Here is a 16,435-nt window from a genome sequence, read left to right on the forward strand (position 1 = left end):
ATATATTGAAATTGTTATTAAATACGACGAACTGAACAAGCAAGATGAAGAATTTTTTTCGAAAATGGTACAGTTTTGGTAAGGGTAAATACGTAATTTGAGAAGATAGGAAGCATAGTTTCGGCAAGGGCTTATAGAGGGTTTTGCGCTGCTCGTAAAAGCTGTCTTATTTTCCTTTCTGGCTTGGTCTGCAAGACATGATAGAAAACAATGGTGGATCCATTCCATTCCAGTCATTAGCGTAAATTGGCAATAAACTTAACCAACTGCATAATCACTGAGAAAAGGGTCAATTTTGGAGCTTAATCTTCACTATTTGCAGCCACTCATGTTGAAGGCCATTACGTCTTCGTGCTTACGAGCTCGATACCATGCCAAGGCCTCGACGTTGCCTACCTATAAACGTCTGGGGACTGAGTCGACTTCGCCATTATTGCGGGTGTTTGGTTCACTCAGAGAATCGAGTCGTCTAAACACTAATTTATACTGGAGAGTGTTCTTTTGCTCGGAATCCGGCGGCGATGGGTCGGAGCCCGTTGCAGAATCCGGTTCTGAGGCAAAGAAGGGTGAGGTGGAAGCTGAAGAATCGAACGCCAAATCTTCCGCTATAGTTCCTGTATTCAAGCCGGAAGATTGCCTTACGGTAAGTTTCCAATCGCCGATGATTATGTTTCTTAGATTCATACTAGGTTTATATTGTTATCATGGATTGCCTTACGGTAAGTCTCTGCTGAAGGAAGTTGTTTGACATGAAAAGAATGATGTAGATAAATTTGAATTTTCCTTGGACCATTTCACTAAATTGATCAATTTATACCCCTTTGAAATGTAATGTATTGTGTTATGTTCCTTGGAATTTTTGCTTGCTTTATGATTTATTAGGGGACAGAACTGGCCTTCTCTGATTGTGGCTGGTTTTTCTCATTTCAGCATTTCATCAACACTCTGAACTGATTTCTTTCAGTACGTTCCTATATCTTGATTGATAAGCATAATTTGTTCTATTTATAGTCCTTGATTTTTTAAGAGAGAAAAATGCATCAAGCCATCAACATGGCAGTAACCCTCATCTGCATTCTTAAAGCTATTTCTGATGGCATAAATCCGCTTCTGCATTCTTGCAAGAGTTATTTTGCCTATTTATAGGAAATCCCTCTTCCTGGCAACTCTGGGTTATGGTTGTGGACCAACCTTTTTTTTTTTTTTTTTTTTTTCATTTTGTGGATCCTAATATTCTCCCTTTTCTTTGATTTTGTTCTTCTCCTTACATGTATTGAATAAAACAACATATTGACACTCTCTTTCTTGTTTATATCATATGCAGGTTCTGGCATTGCCACTGCTACATCGGCCATTATTTCCGGGATTCTACATGCCTATTTTCGTTAAGGTGTGCTTGCTTATAGAGTTTGATGGATTCCAATGTTGTTATTAGGATTTGTTTATAAATAGATTAATGAGTCATCTTGTTCTACCATATTGCTTTCTAATATTATGCTATTTCTTTGCAGGATCCCAAGTTATTGGCAGCTTTAGTGGCTAGTAAAAAACGTCAAGCACCCTATGCTGGTGCTTTTCTTGTTAAAGATGATCCAGGAAGCGATTCTAATATAGCATCTGGTTCAGACACGGATAAAAGTATATATGACCTTAAGGGAAAGGATTTGTTGAATCGTCTTCAAGAAATTGGTACACTAGCTCAGGTATCTGATTGGTTTGACTATTCAAATAGTTTGACTACCACATGAAGAAAGAAGCCAAAGTTTCTGCATTTATTGCTTTGAGTTCAACAATCAATACTGCATGTTTGCATGATATGTTATTGTGCAAATGCATATCCTTACTTAAATGCATCTGACATATTTAATGCTATTTTTTCTTTCTTTCTATTTGGTCACATGATATGATAGATCTCAAGTATCCAAGGAGATCAGGTGGTTCTGATTGGCCATAGGCGACTTCGAATAACAGAGATGGTATCTATACATACAACAGCTTATTCATACATACAGTTTAATTATTTATGCTATGCTCATGCACTGAAGTTCTGTTCCTTTCTTCTTTTTGCAGGTCACCGACCATCCTCTAACAGTTAAAGTTGAACATCTCAAGGTATGACCTTGCATTTTGATCCTATCTCTGTGCTAGAGGTGTGTTTAGATCTTATTTGAAGGTTCATACTAAGTTTCCTTTCATGTTACAGGACATGCCTTATGATAAAGATGACGATCTTGTAAAAGCAACATCTTTTGAGGTCATATCAACTCTGAGGGATGTCTTAAAGACAAGTTCCCTGTGGAGAGATCAAGTTCAGACTTACAATCAGGTAGATATTTAGGTATTTTGCTCTTGTTTTTTTTTTCTTGTTTTTTTTTACAAATTTCACTTGGAATCTATCACTAGGCATCTGATTTGTCTAAAATTTTGGCTCATCATGCATACATTTACATATTTTTTCATATTTATGGATTGTTAAGGTACTTCAATTATCGTACATAGGTGACTTCAATTAAGGTAATTCAGTTTTATTATATTGAAATATATGGTTCCCTGATGAAAATGCGTGTTCTATTTGCAGCATATAGGTGACTTCAATTACCCAAGGTTGGCAGACTTTGGAGCTGCGATATCTGGTGCAAACAAACATCAATGCCAACAAGTTCTTGAAGAGCTAGATGTAAGTAACCAGAAGTACATTTTGATCGTTAAAGGTTGTGGGTCATTTATTGTATAAGAAAGTTATACTTGTTATAGTTCTATGTATTTACTTAAATTTCTTCAAGCTGCATAGGGTTAAGGCTGAGTGCCATTAACTTTTCTAAAGCTTGATTGTCAATGCATAAATAGCTTTAAGGTCAACTTGTGCAGGAAATGGTATAAACCCCAAGGAGATTTTTACTTTTCCTTTGATGAATTGGTTTATCATAGGTACATCAGGCATTTTTATTCATAGTGTGGGCAGTTCAGATAGTTTTTCATATTTGCTAGAAAAGCTTGTATGGTCCTCTCTTGTGGGGATAGAAAATCTTATCAATCTTCTTTAGATTTAGTATCAGGATCAAACTGTTTCTTAAACAGGTCTATAAAAGGTTAAAGCTTACCTTGGAACTAGTAAAGAAGGAGATGGAAATTAGTAAAATTCAGGTAAATTTGTGTAGTTTTTTCTTGAGAATAAAGTATCCCTGTAAAGTTGTGCCATTTTGTTTATAATTTTTAGGCTTTTGTTGGGTTGCTTGTAGGAATCAATAGCAAAAGCAATTGAAGAGAAGATAAGTGGTGAACAGCGTCGTTACTTGTTGAATGAACAGCTTAAGGCCATAAAGAAGGTATTAAGCTTAGATGGAGGTTCTGAGTCCTATTTAGATCTTAATACAAATTAATATTACACAAATCTAACCTTTATTTGAACATTCATTTTCTTCAATCAGGAACTCGGATTGGAAGCTGACGATAAAACGGCTCTTTCTGGTTAGTTATCCTCTATTATTTTCATTTGGTGATTTGAGATGACTTTTCTCTTATAATGGAATTTGGAACCTCTCCGCGAAACTATCAAAATCAATCCTAACCACTCATTTAATCTGAAACCAAGACCCAACAATTCATTTGATATTATGTGATAATAATTCTTGATATAAAAATAACGATATCGTTATGATGTATTATAATGGTGATATTTAAAAGCAAAACATAAATGTAAAGATATTAATGAAATCCAATATCATTTTGATAATATCAATAATACCGGTGATGATGAAAAGGGCCCTATTTGGAAACACTTTTGTTTTTTAATCTGGATCCGGATTGGACAAAGAAATCGCGAATGAAATTCTGAATTTAGGCCGTACTAAGTATTATATGCACACCGTTTCCAAATGTATCTTATATTCACACATGTATGAGAAATCTGGGAGAAATAGTGTTTCCAAATGAAGCAATAATAACTGTAATAAAAGTCAATTATAAGAAAATAAGCTTCTAACAATAAATTTTGAAATTAAATGTGCGGTGGAGATTTTGTTCGATTTGTGATCATCATATTTGGTAGATGGAAATAGTAGAGATAGTGTTGTATGGTAGGATCCAATTGCTTATAATACAATTTCAAGGTTCTTTTGATTTTACTGATATCAATTTATTTGTGATCTGTTTCATGCTTGTGGAAAAGTCCATAACGTTTCTTCAAATTTACGATCATGTTGCTAGAGGGTTATGTAATAATATTATACACACGTTATGGAACAGGACCTTGTGCATGTAATGTAGGGCTGTGAATGGTTGTTGCATCCTAATGGAATATTTCTTTGTTGACATTGTGATCTATATAGCAAGTCAACCATGCATATCAATAATGTTACTTGATACCTTTTCTTGGCAAACTTGCAGTAATTTTTGGTTGTTGCATACAGGAGGGACTCACTGTTGGTTGAATTGATATGTTGTGCATTAATATTCATGGTTCAACTAATATTTCCCCCCTTCTACGCAGCTAAATTTAGAGACAGAATTGAACCCAATAAAGAGAAAATCCCGGCTCATGTTTTACAAGTTATAGAAGAAGAACTAACAAAACTGCAGCTTTTAGAGGCTAGTTCAAGTGAATTTAACGTGACACGTAATTATCTTGATTGGTTGACTGCTTTGCCTTGGGGCAGTTACAGGTGTGTTATACAGAAACAAAACGAATCACTTTTCTTAGTATGTTTTATTTGGTCATTTGTACTGATACAATACATTTGTTGCTTGATTTTGGTAAGAGTCATTTACTTATACATCTGGAAGTTAATAACAGACACTTATGTTCTGTGACCCCAATCTCATTGCAGTGATGAGAACTTCAATGTAGTTCAGGCACAAAAGATTCTTGATGAAGATCATTATGGTTTGTCTGATGTGAAGGAAAGGATATTGGAGTTCATTGCTGTTGGGAAACTGAGAGGAACCTCTCAAGGTATCTATCTTGCTATTTTCCCAATTATTTTAACAGTATTGTTTTCATGTTGCTAATCTGAGATTTCACAGGAAAGATAATCTGTCTCTCTGGACCTCCCGGCGTGGGAAAAACTAGCATAGGCCGCTCAATTGCCCGTGCTTTAAATCGAAAGTTCTATCGGTTTTCTGTTGGTGGATTGTCTGATGTTGCTGAGATCAAGGTATAAAAGATAATTTCATAAATTATTGAACGGTAGCATATTATAGTTAAAAACTATATATAACTTACAACCAAAAAAATATTTTATTGGCTATCTAAATTAGTTTCATTTATTTATCACCAAACAAGGAACTATATCATCAACTATTTATCATCCTGCAGGGGCATCGTCGTACTTATATTGGTGCCATGCCAGGAAAAATGGTGCAGTGCTTGAAAAATGTTGGAACATCTAATCCCCTTGTTCTTATTGATGAGATCGACAAGGTAGCTTTTCTATTTTTTATTTTAATAGAATCCAATTGGGACCAATTTAGCTTGATTATGTTCTTTGAATGAGCAATGGTACTGTTCTTTATTTATAGCAATGTGATTACGCAAGATACAAATTTTAAGTTTATTTTGTTACTGCAGTTAGGAAGAGGACACGCGGGCGATCCAGCAAGTGCAATGTTGGAGCTTCTTGATCCAGAACAAAATGCAAATTTTCTTGATCACTATCTTGATGTTCCAATTGACTTATCAAAAGTTAGTCATCTAAAAGAAGAAGCTTTTAATTTCAATTCTAATGTCAGCAGAATGGCCTGTTTCATTTTATTACCACTAAACAAAGATAGAACAAACTTATTCTGCCATGTTTTCTCTAGTAATAACTTTCAGTGGTCAAGTTTTTAACATCCGTTCACTAGACATCAACTTTCATAATCTCTAATTTAAGTAATTTTTTCTTTCACAAAGAGAGCAGAAAACAAGAAGTAGTGGACCCTTTATTTGTATTATCCAAAAATACCTTGCTTTATTCTTTTATTATCCTAGAAGGTCTTTATTCATCTTTATGATGGAATTAGTGTGCTGGTATAATAATCTACCCATCTAAGATTCTTGTAGGGTCTCATTGGGATATCTCTTAGAGAATGATTGTAAACATTCTCTTGGATTTAGATGTGACCATGCTCACGTAGGTTTCCTATTATTGATTAATGTTTAGACTAGATCTTATTGTCATTTACTGAACAATTGTTAGTGCGCAATTGTGGAGCGAGATAGTAACTATTCATCTTTCTCATGACAGGTCTTATTTGTCTGTACAGCAAATGTTATCGAAACAATACCCAATCCTCTGCTGGACAGAATGGAGATTATTTCCATAGCTGGATATATAACTGATGAGAAAATGCACATTGCCAGAGACTATTTGGAGAAAGCTACACGTGAAGCCTGTGGGATCCGACCTGAACAGGTAATCTTGTGGTTTGTGTATGTGTGGCATCTTGAGCTGTTGGAAATGGCCCTATTATGAAATCTCAAATTGAAGTCTCTTATACATGAATATCATCCGAATTAACCTTTTATCAAATTTCAAATGGGCTAATGTGTCTGGAATTCATTTTCCTTGCTGCATAATTTTTCTGCGAAGGAAATCTACTATTTAATATCACCATATTGAAGAACTACTGTCTCACAATTAGACAGTAGAAGAGGTGTTAACTCATATTCCTTTGTGTTCTTTTTGGCTAGGTGGAATTGACAGATGCTGCTCTTCTTGCTTTAATTGAAAACTACTGCCGAGAAGCAGGTGTTAGAAATCTTCAGAAACAGATTGAAAAAATCTATCGAAAGGTTTGGAAAACAATGCATTTCCACTTCCATATGATAATTCTAGCCTTCACATTTCCTAATACAATTAGTTACGTGTCCTGAGATAATCGGGTCTGATTCAGTTTTCTTCTGTGATTCTGTTGTGACAGGTCGCCCTGCAACTTGTGCGGAGTGGGGCAGAGAAAGAAACAACAATTGAGGAAGTTCAATCTATAGAACCTACAGAAACCAAGCAAGAAACTGACCCTGAATTGGTGGATGAAGAAGTAGTGGTTGAATCATTGGCAGATGGGAATCTTGAAGTGGTACTGGAAACTTCTAGTTTTGACATTAGCATAAAAAACATTGATAAACTAAATGAACTTAGTTTTTCTTTCATAATTAATGATCTTTGTTCTAGATGTTCAAAGAATGTTTTGAACTTTGACGATAATTGTCACAGGACGATAAGAATGAGGAAGCGCTTACACCAGTAGAGAAAGTGTTGGTAGATACATCGAATTTGACGGATTTTGTTGGAAAACCGGTGTTCCATGCTGAGCGTTTATTTGATCAGACACCCATTGGGGTTGTAATGGGTCTTGCTTGGACTTCTATGGGGGGTTCCACCCTATATATAGAGACTATTCTTGTTGAGCAAGATGAAGGGAAAGGAGCCTTGCATCTCACTGGTCAACTAGGCGATGTCATGAAGGAGAGTGCTCAGATTGCTCATACAGTTGCCAGATCCATATTGTTAGAGAAGGAACCGGATAATTCATACTTTGCCAATTCCAAACTTCATCTCCATGTTCCTGCTGGAGCCACACCCAAGGATGGTCCTAGTGCTGGATGTACTATGATCACTTCATTGATGTCTCTTGCCTTGAAGAAGCCTGTTAGGAAGGACCTAGCAATGACGGGAGAGGTCACATTGTCCCGTAAGATTCTCCCAATTGGTGGGGTATGTTTTGTCCGAATAATACCAAATTATTTATTTATTTTGTAATCAGACCCATATGGAAACACTTATTGTTTTTGTATCTAGCACCCCAAAATTTGTTTATCTTTTTAAATCTAGAAACGGATCCAGATACAAAAACAATCAGTGTTTTCAAATGGGGTTTTATTGTCTCATCATCCAACTTTCATGAAACAATTGTATTCTTTTTTATGTTGGATAATTAGGTCAAGGAGAAGACTATAGCTGCAAGACGAAGCGGTGTGAAGATCATAATTTTCCCTTCTGCCAACAGACGCGATTTTGATGAGCTTGCGCCTAATGTGAAGGAAGGACTTGAGGTCCACTTTGTGGATGATTACAATGAAATACTCAATTTGGCTTTTGGCGATGAGCAGTCATCCGAAAAGTAAACAAGCCTCGTCTCTGTATCGATGCAAGAGTTTTCAGGATCTTGTTTCGTGTTGAAGAGGTTAGGTAGTGTAAGTTTAGTTTTATAATTTGGCTGGCTGGGCAGGGATTTGTTTTTCTGATCTGATCAATTTGATTCTTATTGATTATGTTTAAGGACGAAGTTATCCCATTTCTCATTTGATGAATTTTTGGGGGTGAAATAAGGTTTATGTGGCTGTAGAATGTATACGAGAAAAGAAAATGATCATAACTCGGATTTTTTGAGCCTCTTGAGACTTGGTTTAAAATGTCTTTTCTGTACCAAATGTGTGGGAAAATACATAGAAGAAGGGTCGTTCTCAAGGCCTCTATGTTCTTTAACTTCTTAAAGCATTTTGACTGTAGAAAGTGTATTTGTTTGATTGAGAACAACAAAAGCTTTCTGTCAGTCATGTTATGCAATACATTTAGAAGAAACACTTATTGTTTGTTCGATTTTTATAACTGTCTTCTATTTTTCCATGAGTTTGATGGGGTAATATACTAGTATTATGTATGGAATTATGGATTAGTTTAAGAAGATGAAGATTGTTCTTTTCTTTTTCTATCAATCAAATATGAATAGATTTTAGGTTTTATTCTCCAACAGAGACTACAATTTACAATTGTTATTCTCATATCTTTTAATATTTGGTGTTGTTAATATTTTTAGTGTTTTTATTTTTTTTAATAAAGGTATTATAGGATGGATAGATATGGTATACTTTAATTTTTATCTATATTTTATACATTACCTAAAATTTCGGTATAAAAAAATTTATATTTTTACCTTTGGGTATGATATTTGTATTTTTATACCTAAAAATCATATTAATTTAAATAAAATAAAAACTAATTTAATATGATTATTATATAAAATGTTACACAAATTAAAAAATATTTATTATAAAATATTTATTTTTTAAATTGAACATTTTTAAAAACTAATCAATATTAAGAATTAAATTTAGTAAAAAAAAATAAAGTTTAAAAAAAAAATTATAAGTATAATCTTCAAGTTAGAATAGAGTGAAGGCGATGAAGTATTTTATATTTGAGATAAACGATATTATACACACATTAAATTTTTTTTTTAAGTTATATGAAATAAAATTAATTTTATATATGATAAAATATAATGTTTAAAAATTATATATATATATATATATATACTTAATAATATTAAGTATAATTATATTATGATTTGATTTTAAAAAATAATATTTTTTAATTAAATTAATATTAAATTTATTTATATATTAAATATTTTTAATTTATATATATTATTTCAGTATATTGTATTTGATATAATTTTAAACTATTTTTATTATAAATGTATCCGTTCTAAACAATCTTTCTAATGTTGTTTATCGAATTCAGAAACAAAAAAATCACTTTGATTTAAAATATTTAGTAAAATTTTTTTATAGACCATTTTATTATTATGAAATTAAAAATACATATTATTAGAATTTTAATTATAATTTTAAAAAAATAATTATATAATATTTAAATTATTGAGATTTATAAAAGGAAATTTTTATTATTTATAAATTAATTTATATTATGTAACTCTTTATTTTGAATTAAGTAAAAATTAACAGAATTTATACTTTTTATAAATAGGAAGGATTTTAAGGAATATAAATATGAAGAAGAGAGGAGGATCTCTTGACCTAATTCGTTGCGGCTCATCGATCAAGCAGAGAGAGAAGACAGCGCCGCCGTTGTCTGCATTAAACGACGACCACCACCTCTGACCTAATTCCTGTTCTGTCCGGATACACCCTAGCGAGAGGCAATTCTCGGCATTTGTTTGGTCTTGTAATCAGAGCGACGTCATGGCAGGGGGGAAGATGAAAAAAGACAAGGTTCGAAGCGGCGCTGGTGCTGGAAATCAGCACTACCAGGGTGGATTACAATTCCACAAATCCAAAGGTCAGCATATTCTGAAGAATCCTCTCATTGTCGAAAACATAATCCAGAAGGCCGGAATCAAGACCACCGACGTCATTCTCGAAATAGGCCCAGGAACTGGAAATCTTACCAAGAAGCTTCTGGAATCTGGAAAATCCGTGATAGCAGTCGAACTCGACTCTCGGATGGTGCTCGAGCTTCAGCGCCGTTTCCAAGGCACCCCTTTAGCCACTAATCTCAAGGTGTACTTAAATTTGCTTTTATTTTACTTGATTTCCTCTACTTGGAGCGTGATTAGTTTTGTTAAATTAGGTTATCATTCTTAGATTCATTTTAGGCAACTGTTTTGAACTGGGAGCTTCATCTAAGTAGCTATTATCCAAATTTGTGTTGGGTTTGTTTGTTGATATGAACAATATCTGGAATCAAGCAAGATCGAACTCAAAATCAAACCTTTTTCTATTGCACAGACTCTCATTAGGTTTATCATTCAACAAGAAAGAAAACTCGATTCCTTGAGAATTGCTGTTTTCTTTTATGCTGATTTCCAAACTGCTCTCATGTTTTGTAGGTTATCCAAGGAGATGTACTAAAAGTTGACCTTCCTTACTTTGACATCTGTGTGGCCAACATTCCTTATCAAATATCTTCTCCCCTGACTTTCAAATTGCTAAGTCATAAGCATTCCTTCAGATGTGCAGTCATTATGTACCAGAAGGAGTTTGCAATGAGACTCATTGCACAGCCTGGAGACACACTCTACTGTCGGCTTTCTGTCAACACCCAACTCTTGTCTCGCGTTTCCCATTTGTTGAAAGTGGGAAGGAACAACTTCCGCCCTCCACCCAAGGTTGATTCTTCTGTGGTTAGAATTGAGCCCAGGAAACAAATAGCAGTAAGTTTCAAGGAATGGGACGGCCTAGTTCGAATTTGCTTCACGAGAAAGAACAAAACTTTGGGTTCGATATTCAGGCAGAAATCTGTGCTTTCTGTAATGGAGAAGAATTACAAGACATTCCAAGCGATACAACAGTCCCAAAATCAGATGAATGAAGAGAATGAGACTTCGGGAAGTGGTATGAATGAAGATAATGAGATGATGGGAATGGAGATTGATGATGATGATGCTGAGGAGGATGTTGAAGACATGGAAGAAGAAGAAGAAGATGGTGGTGACAGAAAAGAAGGGTCGGAGTTTAAGGAAAAAATATTGGGTATATTGAAGGAAGGAAACTTTGAAGAAAAGAGGTCTTCTAAACTTGCACAAGCTGATTTCATGCACTTATTGTCTCTTTTCAATAAGGCAGGAATAAGGTTCTCTTGATCCCAACTAGTGGAAGTTATCTCTTTTGTTTGTTTGCTACCAACCCCTACTTATTCATTTTTGTTTAGCTGCTTCTTGTTATACATTGAGAATGTAAAACTTTTGCTCTTTTTATTTATTTATTTATTTATCATTAGTATTACTATATAATTTTAACCCCGGTTTATTCTCGATGTGGCTTTTATGATACTACTGTATTTATTTGGCGAGGAATGAATATAGAACATCTGTATTCAATTTTTATAGAAATGTGTTATGATCAGAAGAAAGTATAGATAATTGATTTTGCTTATTGTGGACGGAATGTTGCAAGGATACTGATGATGAAGAGCACTACCCCAATATGAAGAGTATAAATGAAGAATCATTTCTTTATTATATTTATTTACTTTTTATGTTAAAATATGGAAATCTAAACAATTAATTCACACAATTTTGAATGATCTCATCTAAATTCACCATATTTGTTATTAATTACACAAATAAAAACTGCAAATTCTATTTTAAATTTTGTTTATATAAATTAGTGCTTTAAACAATTATATTAGAATTTGTTTCCCTAAACTCAACTTAGTATTAAATTTTATTTTATTATTAAAATAGTAAATTAAACATTCAAAAAATATCAACCTTGATTGACATGGATTATTTGTAATTATTTTTAAATAACTTCTTATCCAATTACTATATATTATGAAAATCCAATTCATCAACACAAATATCAGATTATAATTATTTTTACTTTTGTAATATTTAAAAATATTACACAATAAATTTGTCATTAAATAACTTCTTATGCCAAACAAGATGATTTAAAAACAAATGGTTGATTGTTGAAATGAATCCATATCAAACAAGGCAATGCCATTTGTTTCAAGTTGATTGCATAAATATCTCTACTACCAGTTGATTTGTAATGTCAATAAAAAAACAAATGTAAAATAAAAAACAAATGTAAGAGTGTATCAAAATTAAATAAAGTCATTCAAATAATCTAAACAAAATATTTGTAGTATTTACAAAATAGATAAATTAGATTTTCGAAAAATAATTCTCACTTAATAAATTGGAAATTACATGTAATAAATAAATTAATAAATAATACAATATAAAATGAACAAAATTAATACAAACAATGGAGGATCTAAATATACAATTTTACCAAATATTATGAGTGTGAGTTGAAATTATTTTTAGCCGAAGTTGGTAAGCAACATCGAAAAAATCCTAAAAAAATAATAATTAATCATCTTCGTATATTTTATATATATATATATATATATTTTATATATATATATATATATATATATATATATAATGGTAAGAAATTTTTACAAATCATGTGAGAATTCATTTAAGTGACATCCATATTAAAGATTAAATTAAATAATTAATTGTTGAGAATAAGAACAAACAACTCTATATCCGATAATCTTGTCTTTTTTGCTAAAGAAACAAACTCAAAAATATATTATCAATACCATTTTGAAAGTATAAACAACAAACAACCTACCAAAAATTGAGTTTATTATAAAAAAACACAGTAAAAAAACAAAAAATAAATAATTTGTACTTAAAAAAGAAAAGAAAAAGAAATGTTATAAAATGGGCAAGAAACAAATGTATCTACAATATCTTTATAACCCATTTATTAATAAATTATAAATAAACAAATGTTAATAGGATATACGTTACTTATTATTCAATAATAATTTAAACCGAACAAGGCTACTAGTATAGTATGTGGTTGGTTTCCAATTGTAGCCAGCCACGTCATAAACCATGACAAGTTATCCGATTTGTCATTCGATGATTCGTCCAAGTAAGCAAATGCACTGTTGAGCGGCCCAACACAATTGTAAAAACCGATCTTATCCCTCTGCAAAAGGTTACCAATAAAGATGAATTCCCCCGCACTATAAAATCTCCATCAACTCAGTCTTTCGTCTTCAGAAGAAGAGTCTCTTTCTGCAGTCAAGTCAAGTCAAGTCATGGCAATGAAGACGCGAAGATCTAGTTTGTTGACCTCCTTCCTCCTTGTCCTGTCCCTCCTAGCGATTGCCACTGCTGAAGTGTTCTTCGAGGAGCGATTCCAAGGTATATTTCCTCTAGTAAACACTAAGTAAGTGCATTGCCACTTCCTGCTCCTAATCTGCTTCATCACGACTGATGCTACCATTTCAACGATATGATCATCAATGGTTTTCGAACTAAATTACCTTTATGCTGGAGATCTTCATTTTCTTTTAACAAATGATGAATACTGTGTTTTGTACTCGGAAAAATGAATTTAGGTAAGGTGGTAGATAGATCTGTAAGTAAGTGCAGTACTGATGCTAGCTAGCTAGCTAGCTCGCATTTCCATGTCAAATTGTTAATACAAGATATCTTCTAGTTTTATTTATTGGCCATCGATCGTTGCTCCTCCTCCGTATGAATCTGTAATCTAGCGTTGCGTAATTAATATGATTTTAGTTCTCATCATTTTTTCTTCATCACAAAATACTTTTCAGATGGCTGGGAAGAGCGGTGGGTTAAATCTGAATGGAAGAAGGATGATGGTATGGCAGGGGAGTGGAACTACACTTCTGGTAAATGGAATGGTGACGCAAACGATAAAGGTACACTTCACTTCACTTCACTGATTTATATATTTATCATCTATAATCACTATGCAAAATATTCCATCAGACCATTCAGCTTGCATTGTGTTTAAACTTTACTTCATAATATCTTTCTACAGGTATCCAGACCAGTGAAGATTACAGGTTCTATGCTATATCAGCCAAATATCCTGAATTCACCAACAAGGATAAGACTTTAGTTTTCCAATTCTCTGTTAAGCACGAACAGAAGCTTGATTGTGGCGGTGGCTATATGAAGCTGCTTAGCGGTGATGTTGATCAAAAGAATTTTGGTGGTGATACGCCGTATAGGTACTGTTAAAGTCTTATTCGTTACTATTTTTCGAACAAGCTCTGCCTGTCTAGTCTCCCTTTATCATCTGTGTACTAATATATTTCCAATACAGTATTATGTTTGGACCAGATATCTGTGGCTTCAGCACCAAGAAAGTTCATGCTATTCTCACACGCAATGAAACAAACCACTTGATCAAGAAGGATGTTCCATGTGAAACTGACCAACTAACCCATGTGTATACATTCATCCTTAGACCAGATGCTACCTACACCATCCTCATTGATAATGTCGAAAAGCAATCTGGAAGTTTATACTCTGATTGGGATCTTCTCCCACCAAAGGAAATCAAGGATCCTGATGCAAAGAAGGTTATTGTTGTTATCATCAGAATGTTTAAATTGGTTGTAAACTGTACTTTGCAATATTAATAATAACAACCTGTCTGTCTGCCTATTGATGACAGCCTGAGGATTGGGATGAAAAAGAATACATTCCTGATCCAGAAGATAAGAAACCAGAGGTAGATAGATACATGCCATTTTTAATATCAAATACATCTGTGTTCCAAATATAAGTTTTGCAATTGAGTTTATAATTTTTTTTCAGGGTTATGAAGATATTCCAAAGGAGATCTCAGACCCAGATGCTAAAAAGGTATGCATCAATAATCATAATGTGGCCCTCATTTAAGGGTTTCTTTAAATATAAATTGTAAATATATGAGATGGCCTCCAAATCCAGCCTGAAGACTGGGATGAAGAAGAAGATGGCGAGTGGACTATCCCAACTATTCCTAACCCCGAGTACAATGGTCCATGGAAGCAGAAGGTATACATGAATTTATTTATTTTTATCTAAAGTATTGGAAGCATTTTTCTTATGATGATCATTGACTTCTTATTTCAGAAAATTAAGAATCCCAACTACAAGGGAAAATGGAAGGCACCCATGATTGAGAACCCAGGTTCTTTTTCGTTATCTTTTAGCTATTCCTTTCTAGGTTATATACGATGAATCTAATTTAAGCCTGCTGGTCAAGACAGATTTCAAGGATGACCCAGATCTCTATGTTTTCCCAAAATTGAGTCATGTTGGAATTGAACTATGGCAGGTAAGGTTTCTTTTTCTTTGACTAATTCACCCTTTTAATATGTTATATAGGTTTTGATTTTTTTTTTCTAATGCTTGTTGCTTGACCAGGTGAAATCTGGAACTCTCTTTGATAATGTCCTTATCTCTGATGATCCTGAATATGCAAAGCAGTTGGCCGAAGAAACGTGGGGCAAACATAAAGATGTATGATAAAATAAAATTTGAAATCCTGGTTTCGATACGGTTGATTATTGTTATTCATGTTTTAAGATTTTGTGTTTGGGGATTACAGGCAGAAAAAACTGCATTTGAGGAGACAGAGAAGAAGGGAGAAGATGAGGTTTGATTACTAACTAGTTTTTGCAGTTAAAATTAGAAGGGTGAACTTAGGATAAAGAAATCCATGCTTATTGTTTTAAATGTCTTAAGAGTCATATTTCTCTGCTGCATTCTCTTCTTCCACAGGATTCAAAAGAGGATTCAGTTGATTCAGATGTAAGCCCTAAGCATGCATGCATGCCGTAATTTTATTTATTATTTCAGAATCTGTTTGTGTGTGCTATTTATTCAGCACTGACCGAGTGAAAAATATATTTCAGGATGAGTCTGAAGACAATCGCAATGACAATAAACCTGAATCAGATGCAAAGTCTGATGATGAAGGTGAAGACACTGATGAAGATGATGTAGCTGCTGCTGCTGCTGCTAAACATGTGAGATTTAGCTATTTCAGTGATAGTGTGTAAGAAGAACAATATACACTTACACGTTTATATTGATGTGGTTTTTCAGGATGAACTATGAGGAGGAGAGTGAAACAAAGCAGATGGAGTTGGATTTTCTTTGAAGGATTTTTTAAATAATTGTTTGTCTCTGTTTGAAGCAGTTAGTTTGTCTTTGTTTTGTGATAAAAGATGAATGGGATTTTATAGATCAGATAAATAGGGTTTGTATTAGAATTTTGTTTTAAATAATGAATGAGTGAACAAGTGTGTCGGGTTCATATATATATATATATATATATATATAATATATATATATTATTAGTAGTATAAGT

The 16,435-nt window shown here is 33.3% G+C and overlaps 3 protein-coding genes across 3 annotated transcripts; all 3 read left to right on the top strand.

Moving 5' to 3' along the window:
* Nucleotides 1–10: 10 nt before the first annotated feature.
* On the top strand, nt 11–8,400 carry LOC124946159 (lon protease homolog 1, mitochondrial-like). Its single transcript, XM_047486729.1, has 20 exons — nt 11–643; nt 1,325–1,390; nt 1,512–1,703; nt 1,911–1,976; nt 2,071–2,112; nt 2,204–2,326; nt 2,579–2,677; nt 3,079–3,144; nt 3,240–3,326; nt 3,429–3,468; nt 4,490–4,661; nt 4,827–4,951; nt 5,023–5,153; nt 5,315–5,419; nt 5,567–5,680; nt 6,225–6,392; nt 6,671–6,772; nt 6,901–7,056; nt 7,194–7,694; nt 7,919–8,400. The coding sequence occupies exons 1-20, from the start codon at nt 329–331 to the stop codon at nt 8,102–8,104; spliced, it is 2,856 nt and encodes a 951-aa protein (XP_047342685.1). The 5' UTR covers nt 11–328; the 3' UTR covers nt 8,105–8,400.
* A 1,394-nt stretch (nt 8,401–9,794) lies between these two features.
* Nucleotides 9,795–11,522, top strand: LOC124944892 (ribosomal RNA small subunit methyltransferase). Its single transcript, XM_047485242.1, has 2 exons — nt 9,795–10,282; nt 10,612–11,522. Exons 1-2 carry the CDS (start codon nt 9,965–9,967, stop codon nt 11,362–11,364), a joined length of 1,071 nt encoding a protein of 356 aa, XP_047341198.1. The 5' UTR covers nt 9,795–9,964; the 3' UTR covers nt 11,365–11,522.
* Nucleotides 11,523–13,297: 1,775 nt separating this feature from the next.
* Nucleotides 13,298–16,390, top strand: LOC124910430 (calreticulin-like). The gene is made up of 14 exons (XM_047451071.1): nt 13,298–13,461; nt 13,878–13,985; nt 14,108–14,300; nt 14,396–14,654; nt 14,750–14,806; nt 14,893–14,940; nt 15,028–15,114; nt 15,193–15,250; nt 15,330–15,397; nt 15,487–15,582; nt 15,671–15,718; nt 15,844–15,873; nt 15,978–16,091; nt 16,171–16,390. Exons 1-14 carry the CDS (start codon nt 13,356–13,358, stop codon nt 16,180–16,182), a joined length of 1,284 nt encoding a protein of 427 aa, XP_047307027.1. The 5' UTR covers nt 13,298–13,355; the 3' UTR covers nt 16,183–16,390.
* The last annotated feature ends 45 nt before the right edge of the window (nt 16,391–16,435 follow it).

The sequence above is a fragment of the Impatiens glandulifera genome, chromosome 7, assembly GCF_907164915.1.
Source record: "Impatiens glandulifera chromosome 7, dImpGla2.1, whole genome shotgun sequence".
Lineage (NCBI taxonomy): Eukaryota > Viridiplantae > Streptophyta > Magnoliopsida > Ericales > Balsaminaceae > Impatiens > Impatiens glandulifera.